Genomic DNA, 26,321 nt, shown 5'->3' with positions numbered 1-26,321 from the left:
GCTACGATCTCAGGTGCGCCGGCGATGCGCAGCATAGCGATCTTCTCCTCTCACGGCCCCTCGATGCGATGGCTCTGCGACGGTATTCCCAGCAACTTGATGCGGTCCGCAAGCAAGCGGTGCGGCGACCTCACCTAGCGACGACAGGCTCTGCGACAATATATGCAACGACAGGAATCTTCCCGCACAGGGGCGATGCGTTCTGCCAGCGAACAGTGCGTCAGTTCTTGCAGCGGCAACAGGCGCTGCGATGACCTCGATCTTTGCGGCTGCGAGAATTTCCTCACACTGTCGGGAATGTGCTCAGCAAGCGAGCGATCCATGAAAATTGCAGATTTTCTTCTTTTCTCCTTGTCCAGCTCCCCAAACAGCAGGTCCAACTTCCAGAGGCCCCACAATTGGATCAATCACTCTAGGAAGAGCAGACCTCATACAGCAGAGTTCAGGGGGAAGCTGGGGTGAAGTCCTTTTATTCCTGGGACTCCTTAACAGGGAGACAACTCTTCTCAGGCCCTTGGAGATCTCTTCAAGCAAGGGGACAAAGCAACAGCAAAGTCCTTCCCCTCTTCTTTGCAGTAAAGCAACTGCAGGTCAGCCCACAAACACACAGCAGGGCAGTCCTTCCTCTTCAGTCTTCCAGCTTTCTCCTTGGCAGAGGTTCCTCCTTGATTCCAGGATGATCTAATTTTCTGTTGTCTGGGTAGCCCTTTTTATACTATTTTTCTCTTTGTTCTCTGAGGGCAGGGAGGACTTAGCTTAGTCAGAACCAGTTCTGGCCAGTCCTGGAGCACTTTGTTTACTTGAATTCTTCCTTCCTTTGAGAGTGAGGGGCAGGGTCGTCAGCTGCCCAGCAGGAGGCAAAGCCAGCATTGTGGAAGGCAGGCAGAGCCCTATTCAGGCCCAGGTGCATTCCCCTCCCACCACTCAAGATGCAGATGGAGCTTTTCAGCCCAGGGATGACTCACTCAGCCTCTGGGAGCCACCCTAGACCCGGTCACTCACAAACCAGACAGTCAATTCACAAACAGGCCAAGGCACACAAAAAGGTCAGACAAGAAAACAGCCACTTTCTAAAAGTGCTGTTTTCAAACACAGGATTTAAAAACCATCCTTCCTAAAAGATGTGTTATTAAATTCTGAGTTCAGGGATACCAGACTTTAACTTTCCATCTTGCTCAAATGGGAAGATACGCAGGTAAACAATAAACACAACAGTTCCCATTATAGCCTAGGGGCAGGATAGATTTTCAATAGTGAAAAAGAAAAATGGCTGTAATTCACTACCAGACCATGCCACACACATTAGTACATGCTCTACCTTTTGCATACACCGCACCCTGCCCAGGGGGGTACCTAGGGCCTTCTATAGGGGTGTCCAATGTGTACAAAGAAGGGAAGGGTTAGGCCTGGCCAGTGTGGACACTGGTAAGGTCAGCATGGCAGTTAGCAACTGCACACAGGCACCCCGGTGGCAGGCCTGAGACACCATTTTAGGGCTACTCATGTGGGTGGCACAATCAGTGCTGCAGACCCACTAGTAGCATTTGAATCACCAGCCCTGGCACACTCAGTGCACTTTACTAGGGACTTCCTGGTAACACAAATATGCCAATCATGGATAACTAATCATAATTACAATTTATACAGAGAGCATATGCACTTTAGCACTGATCAGCTGTAGTAAAGTGCCCAGAGTCCTATTGCCAACAACCACAGGTCAGGAAAAATAAAGGAGGCAGAAGTAAAAAGTTTAGGGATAACCCTTCAAAAAGGGGCATTTCCAACACTACTCATACAAAAATCGTTAAAAAGGGAGTATTGATCTAAATAGCCTAAAAGAACTAAAAATAGCCCACTGCATATACTTTTCCTTGACTGCTGGGTAAACAGTGGACGTATACATTACTGCAGTAAAATATGTTTAAATTAAACATTTCATAAACCTTCCACTAGATTTGATGATTGTGTCTCAGTCTTCGTTTTGTGGAAATCAGACACAGCTTAATTAATTATTTTTTCAAATCTTTCATATCGCCATTTCAGACAATATGTTCTATCATGTCCCTAAAGAAATATCTATTTACAGAAGCAACTCATTAAATGGCATGCTCATTAATTTCATGACCTACCTTTGAAAAAACATATCTGATCCTAGTTCAGGCAGTGCTGCTTCGCTTCTGAGTACTAGAATTTGATGTAATGAGCAATTGTGAAGGCACTGTCAGTTCTCCTAATCAGATAAGAGCCTGGCCAACAAAACTTATGAACAACACCTCAAATTTGGGATGGGATATGGCACAGAGGAAGTCTGAAACTGGTGTCAAATATGTACAGTCGACCAGTGTCAGGCACTAGGACTTAATATGTAAGCTTGTTGCTTAATTTACAAAGGCGCTTCATAATTATTAGCATATTAATTAATGTCAGCAGTGGATTTTTGGCCTATGGTGCATGAATTCGGTATTCTGCTACTCATCCGATAGCAATGGTTAGCATGCTATCCGACAGAGTGTGTATGCAGTGTCTCCTTATTTTCCCTTGATACCTCAAAAATAATCAACACTTAAAACTAATCACCATTGCCTACACAGGTCTCTGGACGGAGGATCATGGTGATAAAGAAATAAGCTCAAAGCAATTAGAATACAAAGTTACTGAAATGAACATACATAAAATCAATAGACAGCAGCTTCCTTTAAATAATTGCTTCTATTAATTTGTCTCAAGAGTAGCAGACTGTTCAGATCCTGTACCAATGTAAGCCAGATTTCCTCACATAAATCAGGACAGAAAAGAATGCAGGGGAAGAAGAGGAGGGAAATGGTAAATTGATCGAGAAGAGTCACAGGCAACCAAATGAGGGGAGAAAAGAGGAGGAGAAGAAAGAGATAAAAGTAGAAATGCTGATGACAATGTGCAAGAACGGCAGATAAAGAAGGAGTGAGAGAGATGGAAAAGGGATAGAGCCGAAGGTGATACAAAGAGAAATTAGAGAAAGTAAGCCAGACTAGCAAGTCAGAAATTTGTCTTGAGAGTTACGCTCTGCTATAATTGCCAGAAAGAATGAGCAAGTCTGTTTGAATTATGACAGTTTTCTTGGTATGACGTTGACAAACCAAACAGACAAAAAGAGATGGTAGCAATGCTTGCAAATAGTACAACCACTGTGAATCGCTCGGTTAGCATTAAAACCTTTCATTTATTTGCCCATCACGCTTCCTCAAATTTGACCCAGTCATATGCAAATCAGGCTTGGTCCTGCACCCGTAGGAACATTCCAGCTCAGACTGGCATTGTGGTGATCTGAAGGTGGTTGTGGAACACTTATCCAGAATAGTTTTAGCAATATGAAGTTTACTGCAATGTACAAGATATTATAGGAATAGCATTTTATTATGTTGGGGCAAAAGAGGGGAAGGGTGAGGGGAAATGTGCATGCAGTTGCATAGAGACAAGTAAGGCAAAAGGCGTCAACAAGTTACCACGTTTGCTCAACTCAAACTCTACTCATCAGTTCATCACAAACTGCAACAAATGCTACCCTCTTCTGCCCCTTTTTAAGGAGGTGAAGCCCATGAAGTGGGGTCATTAAAATGCAATCCCAGTCAGCTCTACAGATTAGTTGCAGGTCCTGATAAGAAGTGATATTGTGTGCATTTTTCTGAGACTTTGGCTTTCGAGCAGAAAATAATTTTTATTCCTGAGAACTCTCATGATAATTTGAAGAGTTGGAGAGGTATTCTGGTGAGTTCAGGTGGATTTTGTAATAGGTTGGCTCCTCAATTTAAACTTCACTCTTGCCTCAATAGGGAGTCAGTATAGCTTGAAAACAATTAGAGTGAAGTTGATGAATCTCTTAAAAGATGAGAAAAGTTTAGTTGTAGAGTGGAAAACAACTTTGAGTGTATTAAGGGGAGATTGCAGTTTGCATGTATTACCAAAATACAACTGTAACAAGGATGCAGCATGTGCTGCAGATTATAGAAACTGAGTGATAGAAAAGACTTGATTTTGGTGAATATTGTCCACTATGGTTATTTCATGTCTGTGAGAAGTTGTTGTAGAGAGTGTTCAAGATTTACCCCTATATTGGTTACTAAGTGTGAGAGAGTGCAATTCTCAATTGTTTTAGCAGTTCTTGTTTTAATCTTTGTTCATGTTTTGGAGAAAGCAATATGAATCCAGTTTTAAGACGAATGAGTCTGAGGAAATGTTCAGGTGGGAGGTCAAAGGTATCAAATAGAAGCTGTGAATAAATCTGAAAAAGACCAAAAATATGTGTTTCACACTCCACAAGTATGTGATAAGTGCCCTGCAGATTGCAAAATTTAAAGTATGAGGAATTCTGAACACTTGCCTGTCAAGACTGCTGACACTAAGTCATGGCCCCCCAAAAATATAAAGATCAAATGGTCTTTACAGCATAATTCGTCACCTGTCATGAAGATATTTAGATCAACCTCTTTTAGGTCTGCTTCCCCTGCAATGGAGGTTTACTGTGAAAAAGAATTCAGTGTGGCTCTTTATGGTGCAGAATTGTGGACTTTTGTAATATAAACATCTTTTCTAGTACAGAAAATAACCTTCTTAGAAGTCTGATTAATATGGTCCCGAGGGCACCTTTAGACCCTCTATATTTAGATAAGGCGAAAGGATGTTGCCCATCTTGCACAACTTAGATCGCTTACATACTGGTGTAGACTCTGGTCTATAATGGAGCTGAATCCATACAAAAGAGGTCTGCAGAATGCAGTAAGTTCAGACAACATGTATGTAATTTAATGGCTTAAACGTTTGGTTGTATAAACTGAGGCTAAGCGTTTATTTCGACAATCTGAATTCAGTTATGACAGTCTAGTGAAAAGAGGCCAAACCTAAATATTTGGAACATGTTATATAGCATTGAACAAAGACAATAGTATTCTAGACAAATTTCTTGAGCTTAAGGGTACATTGAAATTTGAAGGTTTTCTTGATGATTTTCTACCAAAGGCTGTCTAACAGGTATACTTGAAATTCAGACATGGATTCTTACTTCAACTTTAAATGGTCAACATGCATTTCTAGCTGCCAAAACGACATGTGTCACGTTTATCTACTTAAGAGTGGAGCAGAGGAATATTCCGTTTTGCACTGGTTATGCCCACCTACATAGAAGGTGTATAGTCTTTGTTTGTCACCTGTTAGACACGACTCAAAACGGAGATGCTCTCCGAATACTTAGATCTGATGCAAGTAGTCCTATTGTGTCTTATTTTTTCATGGTAAAAATATAAAAAAATGCAATCACTTAAAATAATAATGCATCTAAATCCAAAGATTTTTTGCACTTTTACACTGTTTTGATAAAAGAACATTTATTTTAATTGTAGTTTTAAATGGATTGCATCTATTAATGTACTTGGTTAGTGTAATGTAATGTAATGTAATTTATTTTTATAAAGCGCGACTTACACTCCACGGAGCATCTTGGCGCTTAGTGGGGTAAATTCTCGGAAATAATAAAATTATGACATGAAGTGAAATAGGGTTTTAATGATAATTTGGGTGTTACAGAACTGGTGGATTAAGATCCACATTCCCTCAGATACCACACATATGCATTCCATCTATCAACTGAAAAGTGTTGGGGCTAAACTGGATTTCTCTGGTAGCCTGTACATTATGTTGGCAGACTCTGAGGTATTTCCTTCAACTGTTGCTATTTGGGATTGTTTGGACAAAACAGAGGAGAAGCAGTTTAGCACTGAAGCCTGGATTCCAAAATGACAATCAAGTTGAGTAAGAAGGTGATTGTGATCAATCTTGTCAAGGACTGCATGACATCTACAAGTATTCTAGGAAGCAGGAGCCGCTCCATCCAGCATCCAGTAGACATCATCTAGTATTGTCAATAAGGCACTTTCAGTGCAGTAGCCTGCAATGAACCCAGACTGGTGTGTGGTGTAGAGGTTTTCAGTGTTGGTGAAAACAGTTAGTTGTGAGAAGATAGACTTTTCCATTACATTACCCTACTTTGGGAGACTGGAAAGTAATTGGTCAAAACCTCCAGGTTGGTATTCGGATTTCTATTAGAGGTTAATTTGGTAGTGGTTAAACACTGGAATTCCCTGCTTCATGACATTTGTGTACAGATGTATCTTCTTGAATTCAAAAATAAATAAAAACCTTATTTTCTAAATGCATACTCTAAGCAGAAGTAGTAATTTGCATAATTATCATTATTATGGTTCTTTATTAGCTCCACGAAGCTTTTGGGTGGTCAAGCACTATATAAATAAATACATTCAGTTAGTGCTGTTTATACCAGCGATGAATTTTGATACAGAGTTGGGGACTAAAATTATGATTATCAATTTTCTAGCAGAACAGTGTATACATTAGTGCACGAAAACCAGTTGCAAAATCTGTGTCACACTTACGGGGTCATTGATTGTGCAAGACCTTTACCAATAATCATATGGCTCAAACTATGTAGCGATTTGCTATATTACAACGTAAGGATTAAAAATGTTTAGATGACCGTTAAGGATATGCACAACTTGGTGTTCATGTCTATGTGAGGGTATTTGTACTTGGTTGTACGTATCTGTGTCGAAGTATATCAAAGTATGTGTGTAATGGTTTGCTCTGCTCATCCCATGTTTAATGCTGGCCCTGAAATAACAGAGACAATTCCTGACATATCATGGGAGTCATGAAACGCACAAAATGTGATGGGAGAAGTGCTCACACTTTGTCTAACCCCTGGTAATTGAACAAAGTAGCATTCCAACCCATCAATCTTTTGCCCACCATGCCAACGCAGATTAGACCCAGCTATACACACATCAGTAGAGATGATTTTGTTGTATAACTAAAATGTGACCTTGAAGTCTGGTGTTTAATATAACTAAGGCACAAACCAAAAATAATAAACTGCAACACTCAGTAGTGGTGCAAGCAAATTAGGTGTCGCATATTATATGGATAAATAAATCTCACCGCTTCAGAAAATGCCAGGTGGCTAAAAAAACTAACTGAGAAGACCTACATCCCCAACTGAAATACTGTTGAAGCAGAAGTACTCTTTCAAATCTCCTTTAGGAAGGCCGTGTTGCTAGTTCTATAATCCAAGGTTTATCAACACTTCTGACATTTAGTGATTAAAGGTTCAGTGCTATCATGATTTAAGACTGCAAAGAAATTCTATCTTACTCCAGCGGATGACAAGATGGAGGGCAAGTCAGCTACTGATACAATTTTCCATATATCATTTGCAAAACTTCTGGAGGAAATCTTGGTTTAAAGAGAAGTTGAAAAAAATCCAACCTGTATTTGTAGAAAATGTTACTAGCTTAGAGTTTTATCAAAATGCAATAAATTGGTATGTTTCAAAATCCTTGTTAGGAGACAGTTCTGACAATACATAAAAATGTCACAAAAAGCACAAAAACAACTTCGATATCAGTGACAAGCACATGAGGGGGACAATGAAAAGCACTGCATGAAAGTCATTTGTACAAGCACTGGAACATACATCAAGTAACTTGATATTGGAATTAGAGAGCACGCCGTGGATTATGGCTGACTTGAGGCAGTTTAGTTGTTTCCTAAAAATGCATATTTTAACTAAACTATATTGGGGCAGATTTACAATAACTGGCGCATCCCCAGGGATGCGCCAGTTATTGTGCGCCGCAGCTCCGCCACCCATGGTGCGCCGCATTTACAATGCGGCGCACCATGGGGCAAAAACGGCACAGATGCGTGACGCATCTGTGCCGTAATGGTGGTGCATTGCTGGAGTTGCGTCGCAAGCACGACGCAGCTCCAGCAAGGCTCGGGGGTGCCCTATCTGTCCAATGCTGCATCAAGCCTTACGCCTGCTTCAAGCAGGCGCAGGGTTTTGACGCAGCATTGGCCTAAAAGTGACTGAGTGAAATCTTGTAGATTTCACTCAGCCACTTTTGCGAGACGCACCTGCCCCGGAACGCCCACCCTGCGCCGGAACGCCCACATGTGGCGCAGGGCTTTACAACGTGACGCATCTGCCTAGATGCGTCACATTGTAAATGGGTCGCAAGGTTGCGCCACGTTTACGCCGCCGTTGTGTGATGCAAACGTGGCGCAAGTCCAATATAAACCTGCCCCCTAGTTTCTACAGAGAACAGTTGCAGACACACTGCGGTCTCAGGTTTCAAACAACATGGCTAGGATAAGTTGCATACCACAATATTCAAATTGTATTTAAAAGAAACGCAAAATATGCAAATTAAGCCAGATGAGTTGGTTTCTAAGATCACAAGTTTACCTTGAAAATATTACTAAAGAAAGACAGCAACATATGCTGGAAATCTGCTGATCAAAGGAAAATTGATTGGCAGTACACAGTCCCCAGGATGTAGTAAACAGACACTTTTCAAAATATAGATTTAAGTTTGACTTCAAAAACACCAACCAACTATAAATACGAAGTAACGCTGAGGTTCAGCATGGCGATTTTGAAGGAAAACATTTTGATCATGCTCCATGAGACAAGAGATTGCGGAGTTTGAAATGTTTCTAATTTGAGTGAGTCTCGTTCCTCTGACCAGTAGACACAGGCTCAATTCAAGACCATACTGACCTAGTCCATATTAAAATTAATTAACCCACACTGGAGGGTTGGATGTATATGCGCGTGGTTACATGTGCGAGTTCACCTTAATGTTAGAGGAGGTAAGCAGCAGGCCCTTCTGAAGCCACTCAAGTGACTGCTCGCACACTCCGATAGACAACATAGTAGGTGACTATTTAAGGTTAACATTATCCTCCAACCGTCCCCAATCTCAGCATTTAAAGGCAGAGTACATAAAAAAGAGAATCGTGAGAAATCCTGTTCGTTGAAGAAGCCTTCAATTCTGTTTGCAGAATGCAAAGTACACGACAATTTTCCCAATGGTGTGAGCCCAGCATGTAACAATTGGATGCATAATGTAATGAACGCTACAAAAGAGGCAAGCCTACCTGTGGTCTGCCATTTTAGGATTCTGACCATTTGTGAGGCACACTTTAAAAAGAGAATGAGTCAAGGGAGGCTGTCTTGCTTCGAATCAGACAGTTGTGGACTAGTTGAAAGTCAAGCCAATGAGAACAATTTCACTTTTTATAATTCCAACTGTAGTGCAAAGTGTATTTAAATGGGAGCCATTATCAACGCATTCTGTCCAAAGATTATAGTATGTATCTGCTTGAAATTATTTTATATTTACCCAAAAGCTTCGCCATTTTTCAAAATCTAATTGTTATTCATATTGAATATGCTGCTTAGAAAGCATTATTATTATGATTTATAAACAACTTTACAATGTATGTAAAAAAATATATTTGCAGTTCATATAATTAAGCTTTCTACTTTTGAGAAACAAAACATGCAACAATATTTTGAAACAAAAAACAGAAACAACGGAGTTCAACATTGCACCATTAAATGGTCCTTCAAAAGTTCTCAATACGTCTGAACAGATTTTAAAAGGAGGGAACACTTTGCAGCCAATCAGCAGGGAGGAAAATAATTTCAAAGCTGTTACTCACGATAAGACTTTGCTCTCGGCCCATAATCATGACAGTCCTATTAACAGTACAAAGGAGCTGAACTATTATCTCTTGAATGTGTTGGTAGGTTGAGGCCTGTAACATACAAGAATTGTATCATTTAAATATGTAAAACAAAGCTCCACGTTATATTTGTACATCAACAGAAAGCATTACCATGCGAGCTGCCACAGCTTGTACGAGAATCAAACTCACCCTAAAGTTTATTGCAAACTGCTGGATTATGCAACTTTAACACAAGGCAAGAATAGCATAAATATAAGAAACAACAATAAAACAACAAACACGCTGAAGTACGACACAGTAAGCAATAATAAAAAGTATCAGCAATTCAACAAACTGTGTACATAAAGGCAAACTAAAACCTTTTCAAACGGTGCTAGCCGTACTCCAGCACCCCACGTTGCCGAATAATGAAAGAGCAAAAACTCCAACACGGTCGATCAATGAGGAGCAAGTCGAAAAAATGGTATCACAGGCAGACCGAAAACCTCTGCTCGGAAAGAGAGGAGTTTAAGGTTTAAAGTCAGGTTTTCCGGTGGCAAAAAACAGAATACAATGGATAATGGTGTGCTGATTGGCAGAGTAGCACATGCACGAACGTGCGCTACTACAGCGGCTCCGCTCCCACAGTCCATCCCCAACAGATAAAATAACTGGGCCGTGGGACAACTCGAATATACAACCTGTTTAGAAGTCTTGGGGATTACAGGAGTTAGGCAGAGTGGGGCAATTTGAAACAACTAGGGTCTCTCACCTTTGGTACCCGATTTCTCCTCCTCCCTCGGCGCCGAGTCTCGCGTGATATTTTTTCTTTCTTCATGAAGAGTACCAAAAAGAGAGCGACCCTGATCTACCAAAAAGATCCTTGGCACGAGCAAACCAAGGAGCCTGGTCAGCCACATTTACCAGGAATACTGCTTGTGCGGCTATTCTGTGGAAAGGTTCAAATGCCAGAGGTTGAGCGAAAATATGGGTGGTGTTCTGCTAGTTGTTCAGTAATGGGAGTGATTTATGGTTTGTCTCCGAAAATAACGGCTCCCAACATAAGGGGCACAAATGATGTTTTTTGTCATATAGAGCCCATTCCTCTATTGCCCTGCCACGTATGTGACCTTTGTTATAGCCTTAGCCCGGTTAAATCCTACAGCTGTAGTCGCAAAGATAGGTCTGTATGGGTAGATTTCCTTACAAGCAAGGCTAAATATATTCCATTGGATACATTCTTCATTTATTGAATTCACCTTTGCAATGCGTTGATCTACACCTAGATGTAGACTCGTTAGACTGATTGATAGAGAATTTTAAGAAAATTATTTTTAAATTAAAAAAGAATTACTTTTTTTTTGTATTTTATACTCTTAAACTTGGAAAAAGGCCAAATACTGGGCAGACTGACCCAACAGCCTAATGCAGAATACAAGAGCGCTACAAAATATTATTATCCTAATCTCATAGAATAAAACAAAGGGTGATGAGGGGAATACTTGAAAATAGTGTAATCACTGCCAATCGATTAGGGTAGCATTCCAACCGATCATTTTTTAGGCCATAGTGTCACATCAGATTATGACTAGTCATATGCAAATCAACCTTGGGCCTGCTCCAAAAGCAACAGTTAAACCCGAACTGCCAAACCAGGTCTTCACTGAACCAAAACACATGCTACAAAAGACCGGCTTCAGCCTATTTTGCCACTTTCAGTCAAGTGCAGCTTGATTCCAGTGCACATTCAGTCCGGGACCCATGTCTGAGCATACCCTTGGCCACTTAGGGTGTTACATCAAATACACAAAAGTTGATGGAGGAAATGCTTGCAAAGGTTGATTTTCAATTACATCTTTAATCTTTATGCCTCCTGCAAGAGTTATACTTGCATGACTAGATAATTATGCCTCTTGCAAGAGTTATACTTGCATGGCTAGAGAATGATGATTAAAAGTGAGTGGGATTCCCAAGTAACATTTTGGAAATGTACTTGTTATTCTGTTGAATGGTCACCATTCTTGACAACAATGGTCAACAGGTTGAAATTTTTGAGGAGTAAATAGACATTCTGCCCCCATATTCTGCAGATGCAGGAGGAAGTGGTTCTCCTGGGTACACAACCTCTGTCTTTGTTGGATGCTATCATACTTACTCTTTTGAAGTTAGATAAGTCACACAGCATGCTGCAATTCATATAGACATGGGCAAAAATATTTTTGCTTAGATCATTGCCATGAGGTGCCTGCCTTAACTCCTTGGTATAGACCTCCGGGACTGTTTAGACTTTATATCCTGTAATATGCTCACTTTATTTTCTATCCTACTTGAGCTTCGACCAGAGATGAGCAACACAGGTCTTTTCCATGAGGCTGCAAAGATATTTGACTATGTAGAATGGAACTTTCTATTTATGTCACTCAATAGGAACGAACTTCAGGTCTGAGTTTCTGAAATAGGTTTAGCCTTCAAATTTATATCCAGTGGCTTATATAGGGGTACACATCAGGAAAGGCTGCTGTCTCTGAAATTATTCAACTTAGCCATTGGCCTGCCTTCTTGTGAGTTTGATTCACACCAAAGTCTCCAGTTAGACGCTTCCCGTATACTTCTCCCATTATATATTTATTGATTTCTACTTTGTGTCAAAAATCCGGGAACAAATTAGCACCCTATTTCCTTGGAGTTCTTGATTTTGGAGATTTATCTGGCCTATACAAAGTCAGGCCAAAAACGGGTACTGATTATTTGGGTGCACATATACATCAGGGTTTCCTGGTATTAATTAAGAACATCTGTGTGTTAGTATAAAATAAGTTTATTGATCAGGTATCTTGGTGGATTGTGGTTTGCTTATCTTTAGCAGGCCCTATCACCATGATGGAGAGGACCATTCTGTGTCAGGAATGGGCTCTCTTGTTGGCAGTGGTATGCACCCTGTATAAGTAAGGACCTTTCCATCTAGTGTGGGTAAGGGAGTTACACACCTGAGATAACCCCTGCTCACCCCCTTGGTAGCTTGGCACGAGCAGTCAGGCCTATCTCAGAGGCAATATGGAAAGTATTTGTATATAGCACACACAGTAATACAGTGAAAGCACTACAAATGGACATCACACCAGTTTAGGAAAATAACTAATCTTTATTCAAACCAAACAAGACCAAAACAACAAAAATCTAACATACATAACTTAAAATATCACTTTTAAAAGGTTTAAGTAATTCTGTCCATACAAATCAATGGATGCGGTGATTTTAGCACAAAGTATCTTTGTTGCGTCAAAATCAAAGATGAAAAACAACCGCAAAGGCGGAAAGAGTCAGAAAACACAGCTATGTGTCAGTTCTCAAATTCTTGGGGAATGGATGCGTCAGTTCTGCTGCACATAGGAGAAGTGTTGCGCCAATTCAGGACTGTGAGAAGTGATGCGTGGATTTCCAGAAGCGACTCATTTCAGCGGCGCAATGCATTGGAAATGTGGTGCACAGGTGTGATGCATGAGGAATCCCAGGCGCTGCAGGTCGATGGGGCAGCAAAACATGCGCTGTGTCGATTTCCACTCCTGCAGACAAGTGATGCGTCAATTACTTCAGCCGCACAATAGGACCTGCGTCGAAGTCATAGCGGGGGTCTCAAACGTCACAGACTTGGTGCTCTGGACTCAGACTGCCGCGGTTCTTCAGCCTATGAACAGGCGCTATGTCCATTTTTCAGCCGCACTAAGGCAATAGATTGGTTTTTCAACCACATGGCAAGCTTGCAGCAGGAAAAACAGAGCTTAAATGGTGATGTATGGAATTTTAAGTCCAGAAGCAGCAGAACCACCTCCAGGGTCCAGAACTGGAATTGATACCACTTGGCAAGTCAGAACTCCCAGCACTGGAGTTAAGGGATGCTGCAGGATAAGTCTTTGATGGCCCTGAGATTTCTTAACAAATGGCAAGCACCAGGCCCTTGGAAATTGTTCTCAAGCAGGATACTAAAGCAGAGCCAGTCATTATCCTCTCCAAGACAGAAGCAGCGGCTCCAGGCCAACCCAGCAAAGCAACATAGAAAATGGCAGTACTCCTCCTGCCAGCACTCCATCTCTGCCTCTTGGCAGAGTCTCCTCTTGATTCAGAAGTGTTCTAAAGTCTGAGGTTTTAGGGACAATACTTACACCCCTTTTGGCCTTTGAAGTAGGTATCATTCAAAGTATAGACTTTGTAGCGCATAGATCCTGCCTTCCTGTCTTGGCTTCAGACACATTATAAGGGGGTGGAGATAACATTGTGAGAGGCCAGGCATGGCCCTATTCAGGTGTCTGTCACAACTCCTCCCACCCGTTTAACTCAGGAGGGCCCATCAGCCTGGTGATGGCAATCAGGATATGCAGGACACAACTCAGCTCTCTTTGTGAGACTCTGTAGAGTAAATAAAGAAACAGCCCAACTGCCAGTCTAAACCAGATGTGGTTTCCACAGGCAGGAAGAGGCACAGGATGGTAAAGCAAGAAAATGCCCACTTTCTAAAAGTGGCATTGTCAAACACACAATTTTTGCTTCCCAATTGAAAGTTACACTTGAAAGATGTTATATGGTAGCTCCAATAATAACCTATTGGGGAGCTATTTCTTACACTAGAGAACCATGAAATTGGTGGTATTTCACTATCTGGACACATAAAACACACCGGCACAAGTCCTACCTTTAACATAAGCTGCACCATGCCCATGGGGCTACATTGGGCTTACCTTAGGGGTACCTTACCTGTGGTGAAAGGGAAGGTTGGGGCCTAGCAAGTTGGTGCACTGCAATGTTGACATGATAGTTTAACTGGATAAACTCCGCTGCACTCCGCAGTAATTATGATAGTCTCAAGGGTAATTAATAAAGTTCAGATCATTCAGGGTGCTCATGGTGAACCCCTTCTGTCCAGGAGGGGCAGGAACTCAAAATTGAAAGAAGGACCTTACAGGCGTAAGGTGAGAAACCCGAGCACTCCTTTGTGCTGATAAATGCAAGTTACACGGGGATGTTCGAATGTTCAAAGTTTTATTCACTATTTAGTTTTAGTGAATGTGATTCATCCTTCTGAATCAAAAGTATTCCTTTAGGTAAAGATGACTCAAATTAAACATTGCGTGGTAATTCCATAATCACAAAAATTCAATACATCGTGGTTGTGAATATGAACAACATGAGTCAATATTCCCGATGCATTTCGAGCTGAAAAGCTCTTCTTCAGGGGGTCAACGTGTTCTAGGAAAAAAGGAGGAAAGTCCGTAATTACTAATCAGGTCCCGAGTGATATGGGAGTGATCAGAATAAAGAGAATGGGATGGTGATAAAATCGAGTGATGGCAGATAAAAAAAGTGACACAAAAAAATTTGTGCGAAGCGTGAGGTTAGGAATTACGATCTGAAAATAGTGCAAGAGAACTGTTAATGACTAGGAGTGCACCCGAGAATTACCGGAATTAGAAAATGCCGTTAAGGTTATAACGTGGAGTGTTAAATGTAAAAAATAGCATAGGTGTACTGCGTACAGAAAGACCCTAAGTATATGGTGATTGTGCCATGCAATATCAACGCTCGAGTGAAAACTGTTACTGCTGCATGTCAACAACAACGAAATATTGCGAGTGAAATCAATTGGCGTGCACATTAATAACCTGGTGCCCCTTATTATTAAAACCATATCTGGCCGGTGAAACTGCTTCACTTACCCAAAGTGTAACGCGGTAAACGCGTGGATTCAAAGCTGACATGACAGCCAGAGATAAGTTTACAGGGCTACTCATGTGGGTGGCATAACAAGCACTGCAGCCCCACTAGAAGCATTTGGGTTACATGCACTGGGAGCCCGCTTTACTAGGGATGTACCAGCCAATCATGGGTACCCAATCATAATCACAATTTACACAGGAAACACTTGTACTTTAGCACTGGTCAGCAGTGGTAAAGTGCCCATAGTGCACCAACCAGCGCACAATCAAAAATACAGGAGAAAGAGGCGAAGAGACAGGGAAAACCATACAAACGATACAAGGTTTAACATTCTGCCTAAACTCCTGTCTCTCTTTCTTAACGTCGCAATCCTGCTACTACAGATATTTATTGGATATCTTTGTTACTAACTGATTAAACTGCTTTGAACGAGGACAGGGTGCAATCTTGTTTTAAATGTAAGACATTAACTCTGTCCCACTCATCTGGGGGCTTCTAAGTCACAGATTTCAAGTTGCTCAAGCAGTATTTGCTCATTTTTAGCATCACTGACTACCTCTTTATCCACATTTGATAGTGGAGAGGGATGTGACATTTCCTCTTTCCCTAATATCATTACTGGGCTCTCACCTTAGCAGAGGTTTCATTGAAATAAACACAGTTGCATGGACAAACTGGTTGTGGCATAGGTTAACGATCAAAACAAGTGAAGAACACCTTTGTTACCCTTTTCTCCCCTTTACCACCATCTCTTCATTGACCCTCGTATGGAGTCCAAAGTGGCCCATCAAATGTCAAGTTAGATTTTGGTATATTGGGTAATTTTTCAATCCATTTCTTTGTTGGTATTCTAAGAAAGGGTGGCTTGTAACCCCTAATATATTTTCTTGTATTATTAATAATGCAGTACATTATGGAGCATACATCTGAGTGTGCAGATGAAAAAAGCCTGTTGTTTTTTTTTTTTCTTTTTCCCACATCTTAGTCTGCAGTCTGATGGTGTATTGGCTGTGGGTGTGCCAGAAAACACCTTCCTTTTCTCTCTCTTCCTTGTTATCATTTACAAAAATATCATCCCCGTTGGTGTAAACTAATAATTAATAATTCCAATGGAGCAATATTGCTGTAGATGATATTTAAGGCACCATATTTGTCAAACAATTTTCCGATAACATCACACTAAGGTGATAACAATGAAAAGCACATTCTGGGTCTCTAGCTCCATGACTGAGACCAACAAAGCCCAACGATTAAGTTTACTGTGCATGATTAATTTATGCTTCTTTCCTTAGAGAGCAGTGAATACACATTCATGACAAGAGCTACAATATCTCATCCCAGATGTCTCCGACCTGGTTGGTCAGATCACCTTGAAGTTATGTTTGAGCTTAAATGAAATGAAATGAAATGAAATGAAAAAGAAATTTCTAAAGCGCACTGTGGCCAAGCGGCTTCATGGCGCTGAGGAGCACAACAGAATCTACAAAGGGGCCCAAACAGATTTAGCCGGGAAATGCCTGAAGGAAAAGAAAAGTTTTAAGGGCTTTACGAAAGTGGGAAAAGATAGGGATAGAATGAATGGAAAGAGGGAGGTTGTTCCAAATCTGGGGGGCCAACACAGAGAATCGGGTGCCCCCGGTGCGGGATTTGCGGAAGCGGGGGACGTGAAGAAGAGAAAGAGAAGAAGAACGGAGAGTACGACTGGGGGCATGAGAAAAAATTAGAGAATTAATGAAGAGCGGGGCAGAGCGAGCATGCGCTCGGAAGGCCAAGCAAGCTAGTTTGAACTGAGATCTGAAATGAACCGGGAGCCAATGGAGAGATTTGAGGGCCGGGGTGATGTGGGAAAATTTAGGGAGACGAAGGATAAGGCGGGCCGCCTGGTTTTGGATGGTCTGGAGACGGCGAGTTTCGTAGGCAGGGATACCAACGTACAAGCCGTTTCCATAATCCAGGCGGGATGTAATAAGGGCCGTGATGATGGTTTTAAGGGCATCAACAGAAAAAAAACGGGAAATCTTACGAATTAAACGGAGTGAGGAAAAACAGGAAGACACAACAGAAATGATTTGGGTGTGCATGGACAGATCATTACTGATCTTGATGCCCAAGGTTCGAACAGAGGAAACTGGTGAGGGGGGAGGGCCAAAAGAAAGGGGCCAGTGAGCTGAGGACCAGGGATTGGACGAGCCACCAGTGAGGACAAGCTCCGTCTTATCGGGATTGAGCTTCAAATGATTGAAGCTCACCCACTGGGAAATAAAAAGAAGAGTAGAACAGAACTTAGGAAGAGAGTCAGCTGGGGATGAGAGATCAAAAACGAGCTGGAGGTCATCTGCGTAATTGTACACAGAGACCCCCAGCTCGAGAAGAGAGGAGATAAGGGGACGGATGTAAAGGTTGAAAAGAAGTGGGGAGAGGGAAGAACCTTGAGGGACACCACATGTGACCGGAAGAGGGGGGGTAGAAAAATCAGAGAGGTGGACTGTCTGTGATCTGCCTTGAAGAAAGGACGCGATCCAGGAGAGGGCAGTGCCCTGGATGCCTGCTGCGCTGACACGGTCGAGAAGGATGACATGATCGACCGTGTCAAACGCAGCGGACAGATCTAAAAGGACCAATGCCTGGGGGAGGTTGCAGTCGGCCTTCCCCTTAAGTTCATCCAGGACCGCAAGGACCACACCCTCAGTGGAATGGCCGGGGCGAAAGCCCGCCTGGTGGGAGGCCAAGAGATGATTCTCCTCAATATAGGTGGAAAGACAGGATGTCACGTAGCTTTCGAGAATCTTCCCTAGATAAATGGGTGGCCAGAGATTCAAATACTAATCAGCCTCAATCTAATAGGATCAGTCGCCCTTGGCACAAGCTCAGTACTGACATGCTAAATAGTACACTAGCTCGGATCCTGACTGTGGCCTCTAATGACTTGGACTTTGCTGCCAGCAATTACTATTTATGGTTAACCTCTACTCTTAACCAACTGGCTCCATCCAAGGTGTTCCACAGCCACTGTGCTACCCGTTCTGAGCCCTAGTTCACTGAAGAGTTTAGGCTTCCATAACATCAATGTCGCAAGCACGGATAAAATTGGAGAATTAACCATGATCCTAAAGAAAAAGTAATTTAGAAACTTACCATCCAAGTATTTAAAGAATTGATTAATAAAGAGAAAGGTTTGTTATTTCACCTCAAAAATCGAATCTACTAAGAACTCTCCTAAGGAGCTGTTCACAACTGTAAAGAAACTGTTGAAGCTTCCAGAAAACAAAAACAATATGGTCAACCAATCATTCTGCAATACCTTATCATCCTTTCAAGATCAAAGCAGTCTGCAACATCTTTTCAGCAAATATTCAGCCTCCCCATCTAGATTCAGCAAAATGATTGGATAACTTTCTTAATGGAGATAACTCTTCAGAGTGCCTACTGGACCTCTACTCCAGTTCCACTGTTGGTACTCGATCAGTAGACAATCATACTATATTGACCGCTTTCTCTCTATTAACTTTGTATCAAGCACAGGGTCTGTTAAGCAAAATAAAATAGGACTCCCCTCCTAAAATCATGTACTTCATAGCTCAGATCACTGCTCTCCATTTTATGGACATCTTTTCCAGGATTTCCAGTACTGGTTATTTCACTAAAGAGGGGAAAAAGCCTCCATTCTTTCTCTTCTTAAGAAGCCCAACTTAGATGCTGCAGACCTCAAGAACTAATGGCCGATAGTGCATCTTCCATTCCTGACATAAATTGTCGAGAAAGCCATCCACTTGGAACTGACTTCATTTAGCATTGATAACCATCTTCTAGACTCTTACAAAAAACAGGAGCCAAGGGGGAAACAGAGACAGGCCGCCCCCCACTCGAAAGTCTCTAACACCAAAGTGGCCTGCTCCTAAGTTGCTCAGAGGCTAAACAAGTTAAAGAGATTTATGTGATAGAGCAAAACTTTAGCTTCTATCCATAAGACTACACTCCGTTGTAATGTTCAATCTGGCAATATTGCCAGTTTGTGTGTGTGTATGTCAGTGTCACCACTACACTTACAGGTATGCCCTCCCTTCCATGTGTGTAAAAAAAGGGGAGGGGAGGTTGACAGTGTCTCACGGAAGCAACACCAAGGGGAGGATTGTATCAGACTGGTACTCGTCTGATTCCTCACTTCTCATCATTGACTACTGTCAACCTTTTAAAGAAAAATGGGAGAAAAAGCCAACATAAAGAAAGTGCATATAGGTCCAACAACCCCGTGGTGTTGTGAGTGCTAGAAACCCAATGTGATATCATTGTGCCCCATTACGTGAAAAACAACAAAATACCACGCTAAAAAGAGTGCAAACTAGCTGGCAACTCACAATTTTATTCTGTGCTGCTAGTTCACTCTGATTAAAAGTCAACCGACATGTTTCATCACTATTACTTTTAGTGATTTCTTCAGGGTTTAGTTGATGGGTCAGCGTTTTGCATGCACCTTTCACACGTCTTCCCTTATTGTACCAGGTGGCCTGTCGAGATGAGCCTACCGGCCCCCGTGGAAGACTGCGTCACGAGTGTAGTCCCTGTCTACGTACTGGGATATTCTGAACCGCCAAGAGTCGCACACGAGGGTGAGTCGGAGACGTGAGCTGCACACCAACGCGATACCGACCTCTTGGCGGTTCAGAATATCCCAGTACGTAGACAGGGACTACACTCGTGACGCAGTCTTCCACGGGGGCCGGTAGGCTCATCTCGACAGGCCACCTGGTACAATAAGGGAAGACGTGTGAAAGGTGCATGCAAAACGCTGACCCATCAACTAAACCCTGAAGAAATCACTAAAAGTAATAGTGATGAAACATGTCGGTTGACTTTTAATCAGAGTGAACTAGCAGCACAGAATAAAATTGTGAGTTGCCAGCTAGTTTGCACTCTTTTTAGCGTGGTATTTTGTTGTTTTTCACGTAATGGGGCACAATGATATCACATTGGGTTTCTAGCACTCACAACACCACGGGGTTGTTGGACCTATATGCACTTTCTTTATGTTGGCTTTTTCTCCCATTTTTCTTTAAAAGGTTGACAGTAGTCAATGATGAGAAGTGAGGAATCAGACGAGTACCAGTCTGATACAATCCTCCCCTTGGTGTTGCTTCCGTGAGACACTGTCAACCTCCCCTCCCCTTTTTTTACACACATGGAAGGGAGGGCATACCTGTAAGTGTAGTGGTGACACTGACATACACACACACAAACTGGCAATATTGCCAGATTGAACATTACAACGGAGTGTAGTCTTATGGATAGAAGCTAAAGTTTTGCTCTATCACATAAATCTCTTTAACTTGTTTAGCCTCTGAGCAACTTAGGAGCAGGCCACTTTGGTGTTAGAAACCATCTTCTAGACCCAATCCAGTTTGGCTTTAGAAGCCAACATAGCACAGAATTGGCTTTGATCACAGCTTCAGAGGAAATTAGACAGACTCTTGACGCCGGAGGAAATGCTGCTCTGATTTTATTAGACCTCTTGGAGGCATTTGATAAGTCAACCATGACCTGCTTATTGAACATCTTTTCTCCATCAGAATAAGAGCTAGAGCTCACTCTCTTCTGAAATCCTTTCTCGTGGAACAAGACAATTTGTTGTCATAGAGGCCTTCATTTTACCTTCCTTTTCACTTCCATGTAGGGTTCTACAAGGCTCATTATTGAGTTCTACTCTTTTTATTCTACATGGAACCCACTGCTAGCCTAATTAAATCATTTGGCTTCTTGCTGGTGTCCTATGCCGATGACACCCAGATTATGGTGTCTCTGGCTAATAACTCAGAGGTCACCACTACCAGATTCCACAACTGTATGCCTCAAATTGAGAGATGGTCGAATGACAGCTGTCTGAAGATGAAATATACTAAAGCTGAGGTTCTGTTAATTGGCAGAAACACATCCTTTTTGTCCCCTAGCTGGTGGCCTCAGGAAATTGGTACGCTTCCCACCCTGGTCACGAAATTGAAAAACCTTGGGGTTCTCTTTGACAGGAAGATGTCTTTTGAAGGTCTGTTCAAGACTATTTACCCCTCTTCCTTTTTTTTTGCTGAAGTAACTAAGGAAAGATCTTCCTTTTATCCCACAGGAACTGCAGAAAATGGGGGTTTCCACTCTTATTATTTAAAAAAAAAGGAAGTGTAAACCAAACTCTCAGCAACACAGAGACAAGTATTGTAACAATAAATTGTAGCATCCATTATTTAAAATTACAGAAGGGGCCATGGCTATTTTTAAAATATATCCTCCCCGCTAGCAGCTCAAACAACATCTCATCCAGAGTTAAAACTCTTACGTTGCTCATTTACAACATGTTATGTTATGTTAAATAGAATTTATTGAGCGCACATACGCTCGTAGGCTTCATGGCGCTGTTGGAAGATTTGCAGAGACATAACACAACAAAAGAAAAGACAGAATTAACTATAAATAAGCTTGCCTAAAAAGCCAAGTTTTAAAGGCTTGTCTAAAAGCCAGAATGTCTTCATGGAGTCTCAGTGTCAGTGGCAGAGAGTTCCACAGGGAGGCAGCTAGAAAGTGAAAAGAGCTGCCTCCCTGACGTTGTTTCCTAATGCGAGGCACAACTAGCAAGCTCTTGTGACCCGAGCGAAGAGCACGTAAGGGAATATACCTAACAAGCAGGCTGCTAATAAATCCGGGGCCCTTACCTTGTAGAGCCCTAAAGATAATGCATCCAGCTTTAAAGGTTGCTCTCTGCGCTACTGGCAACCAGTGGAGACTAGCAAGACCCGGCCTGATGGACTGCCACTTGGGTAGCTTGCAGATCAGCCTGGCCGCTTGGTTCTGTACCAGCTGTAGTCTCTTGAGCTGCCCGACTGGAAGACCCAAATACAAGCTATTGGAGTAGTCCAGTCGGGACAGCACGAGAGCGATCACAACTTGGATCAGAGCAGAGTAAGTTAACAGGTGGGCAATTTTCCTGATCTTACGGAGTTGGAAAAAGCTTGAGGATACCACCGTCCCTACCTGACTTTTAAGAGAGAGATCTTCATTAAAAGTAACCCCTAGGCTTTTCACTGTATGAGACTTGGCCGGGGGATTTCCCGTTTCTGGAGGCCAAAAATGTGGCCCCCAGTGAAGTTCACTCTTCCCAGGCAAAATCAATTCAGTTTTGCCTGGGTTTAGTTTTAGATGATTAAGACTCATCCATCTCTGGATGTGAACCATGGCCTCCCGAAATTCGGTGGCAGCGCCAGGGGAATCCAGGCGGAAAATCAATTGCAGGTCATCAGCATAGTTAAAAATTAAAGCTTTAAACTTTCTCAGCGAATACAACAGGGGCCGTAAATACAAATTAAATAAAAGTGGGGACAAGGACGATCCCTGAGCGACTCTGCATTCATTTTTAATTTTAGGGGCTGTAAAGGTACCCAGTCTCACTGCCTGGGTGCGGTCCGAAATAAATGATTTCAGCATTCCCAAGGCCGAGCCTCTGAGGCCCGCCTGCTCGACACGGTCGACCAAGATGGTCCAGAAGTACTAGTGCTTGATGAATATCCTTGTCCGCATTGCATCTAAGTACATCCTGGACCGCCAGTGTCACCATCTCGGTAGAGTGGCCCGGTCGAAACCCGGCTTGATTAGGTTCCAAATATCCTGTGGATTCAACAAAGCTAGAGAGACAGCTAGAGGCATGTGCCTCAAGAATTTTTGAAAGAAATGGTAACAAGGATATTGGACGATAATTTGATGGATCATGGGGGTCCAAGCCAGGTTTTTTGATCAAGGGAATAAGTAGAGCATATTTAAAACCTACAGGTACCTTTCCCTGATCCAGTGAATCATTTTGCAGTGGAAGGATCCCTTGAGGAATAGTTTGCCCTATTTCTGTAAAGATGTGGGGTGGACAAATGTCGTCGGGTGAACCAGACTTGACACGTGCCAAGAGTGCGGAAAATGTTTTAGAGTCTATAGCCGGGAAGGCATCTAACGTGACAGGGTTGTTAAAAGTATCATCCAAGGGAGATGATGTAGGAGAGCTCGCAATGTTGCGTTTTATCATTACAATTTTCTCTCTGAAATATTCATTCAGAGAGTCACACAACTTCTGAGTGGGAACTATTGAAGCGGCTGTCCTATCATCGTCACAAAACTCCTTAACTATGTTAAATATATCTTTAGTTTTATTGGATGAGGTTAAAATTTTCTGAGAAAAGTAGTTAGTTTTATGTTGGTGCAAGATTTTTTGGAACTCCTTCCTAGCAGCGCAGTACGCTTCTCTGTCTTGTGGGGAGTAGTTTACTCTCCACTTCTGTTCCTTTTGTCGTACCCCTAATTTAAGAGTTCTCAGTTCTTGGGTGAATTATTTATGGGCATCGTTCCCTCTAATACTAGAGACCTGTACAAGGGGGGCAAAAAGGTCAGCTGCGTGGCGTAGCCAGTTTGACAATAATTTTTCGCCAGAGTCCAGGTCGTCATGTGGCAAAGGTATGGATTTACTTAATACATCAATGAATCCAGGAAGATCCATAGATTTCCATTTACGGAATTCTTTGCCCATGAGTGATCTGGCCTTGACATTCCCTCGTATTTCTAACGTGAACTGAATGACAAAGTGGTCTGACCAAACACACGGACTAATAACAGGGTTAGGTAGTGGTAGGTTGTGTGTCCAAATTTGGTCAAGGCTATGACCTTTTTGGTGGGTAGGTGAATAGATATGCTGGGTTAAATTAAGATCTGTGAACAGGTCTCTTAATTCTGCAGCTTGAGTGTCTGTATCTATGCTATCGAACCAATAGTTTAAGTCCCCAATTAGAATGGTTTTAGAGTAGCTGACTACATGTGAGGCCAGCTGCTCTGCCAAAAGAGATGGATAGTTGGCCATATATTGGGGGAGACGGTATATCAAGACCAGGATAAGGGCCCCACTTTCAGTGTCCAACTTGATCACCAGATTCTCCGTGTCCGGGAGGGTCAGAGAGGGTAATTCCCTGAAGTGAAGGGACTTGAGGATGATAGCTGCTACGCCACCTCCCGCCTTCCCAGATGTGCGATTGGCTGTCAGAATATAATATTCTGAGGGAAGTGCAGCAAGAATGTCGGGGAGGGAGTGAGGGGTTAACCAGGTTTCAGATAGTAAAAGGATGTCAGGTTTTACCTCCTTCAAAAATAGAAAAATGTCGACCTGGTTTTTAATCAGGGACCGGGTGTTGAGATAGTAACAACACAGATTGTGAATTGTTGTAGATGCAGACCGACGCTCAGGATTCGATGGCGAGATAGACTGAGCGTCGTCCGCGGGAAAAGGGAGGGAGGAAAGACCTAACTGTTGGATACGTGTCAGTGTGTGCGGGGGCAATGAATAAAGGCAAGGTGCAAGGGGTGTGTGGGAACGCAAGGTTTGTAACTCCAAAGATGAGTACCTGAGCAATTGGCCAGGGGGAGTGGGCCCGGGTCCCGGTCGGCCGCGGACGGGCGCAGGTGGGCTTAACTCAGGCGCAACTCCGGCGCGCCTTTGTCGCGCCCGCTGCGCTCGTCCGCTGCGCTGACACATGAGGGACCATTTATGTAGGGGCGGAACACGGGGGTGTGGCGATGATGTCACTCGCCTCGCCTGAGCAACCCAGCCCAAGATGGCGCCCCCGGCCGCTGAGAGCCCGCCGAAGCGATCAGCACCCAGCCGGCAGGCCGGTGCTCTCAGGAGGAGTGAACAGGTGAGCGTCCTGTAGTGCTCAGGATCCGGAAAGGAGTTTAGGACAAGATGAAAAGTTTGTAGGTTAAAAGCGCGCCTCTGCGCTTAATTCGGCGGAGCGCCGGTTAAAATAGCAAAATAGCAAAAGTCAATGTCTTCCAAGTGAGTAAGTTCTGCTGCTTCCTCAGCAACAGGCGTGGACTCCCTGCCACAGGGTCACCAGCCTGCAAGTGCCGAGAGATGGAATAGACACTCCTATGTAGGGGCGGAACTCGGGGGTGTGGCGATGATGTCACTCGCCCCGCCTGAGCAACCCAGCCCAACATGTGCCTAGCACAAGTACACATCTGCCAAAAATCTCTATAGGTGAACAATACATACTCCAATAATCTGATTTAATCAATCAATCAGAAGGTTCTTGTAAAGCATGGCTTGTCACCCCAGTGGGATCTCCACGTGCTAGGTCCTAACTTCCTAGATCAAACAGCCATGTCGTGAGCCTTTTTCTGAATTCAATAAGTGAAGGGCAGGTGCGCAGGTGGGGGAGTGGGTCGTTCCATGTGATGTAGGACGAAGGAAAGCCCACTCCAATGGTTCTGGCGAATGCAGGGGAAGTGGGCCAGGGTGAGGGAGCTTCTTGGTAGGATGATGGAACATCAGGAGGTGGTTGAGGTAAGTAGGTCTGATGTTGTGGAGGGCCAACCAGGTGTGAGAGAGGAGCTTGAAGAGACATCTTTTCTGTACAGGGAGCCATTAGAGGGTGGATCTGAAGATCACACTGATCACAGAAGAGACAGGAGTTGCTATCAACGTGTTGGCCACTGGTAAGACCCCAGGAGGGGATTGACTCTTGGTAGAGTTTTACTCTGCATATCTTGTGCCCCTGGCTCTCAAGCTACAGAAAGTTTGCAAGGCATTATACAATGGTGCTGCATGATAGCAGATCTAGTCTCCCCGGATCAGACAGCTTTTATTCCATATAAGTGTACGGCAATGAGAATTAGATGGCTCTTACAAGTTATGCCATAAAACTTCATCACACCACCTTTGTTGGGCATTGCGTCAGTAAATATGTAAAAAGTCTTTGACACATTGAAATGGGAATATTTTTTACATTCCTGAAGATAATGGGATTTGGTGATTGAACTCTTAGATCAATCTACTTCAAGCATGCACACCTATCCACCAGAGTAAGAACGGGTAGGAGCAATTTCATAGCCAGGCAAATTGAGCGAGGAACACAACAGGGGTGTCCACTGTCTCTACGCCTGTTCACTATAGCCCTGGAACACTCAGCCTCAAGATATAAAAAAGAGACTGAACATTGGGGGATTGTCATAGGCCAGGATATGCATATTATCTCACTGTTTGC

At 42.9% G+C, this 26,321-nt stretch overlaps 1 protein-coding gene across 1 annotated transcript in view; it reads right to left on the bottom strand.

Annotated features, from left to right (window-relative positions):
* The window catches only part of DOCK2 (dedicator of cytokinesis 2), a 2,333,210-nt gene that overhangs the window by 1,177,605 nt on the left and 1,129,284 nt on the right, over positions 1–26,321 (bottom strand). The window contains exon 27 of the mRNA XM_086931425.1: positions 9,556–9,651. Coding sequence (XP_086787551.1) covers positions 9,556–9,651 — 96 coding nt within the window. The remainder of the gene's footprint in view (positions 1–9,555; positions 9,652–26,321) is intronic.

The sequence above is a fragment of the Lissotriton vulgaris genome, chromosome 7 (genome assembly GCF_964263255.1).
Source record: "Lissotriton vulgaris chromosome 7, aLisVul1.2, whole genome shotgun sequence".
In the NCBI taxonomy this organism is placed as follows: Eukaryota; Metazoa; Chordata; class Amphibia; order Caudata; family Salamandridae; genus Lissotriton; species Lissotriton vulgaris.
Note: the sequence above shows the minus strand (reverse complement) of the source record. Positions and strands in the feature narration are given on the sequence as shown.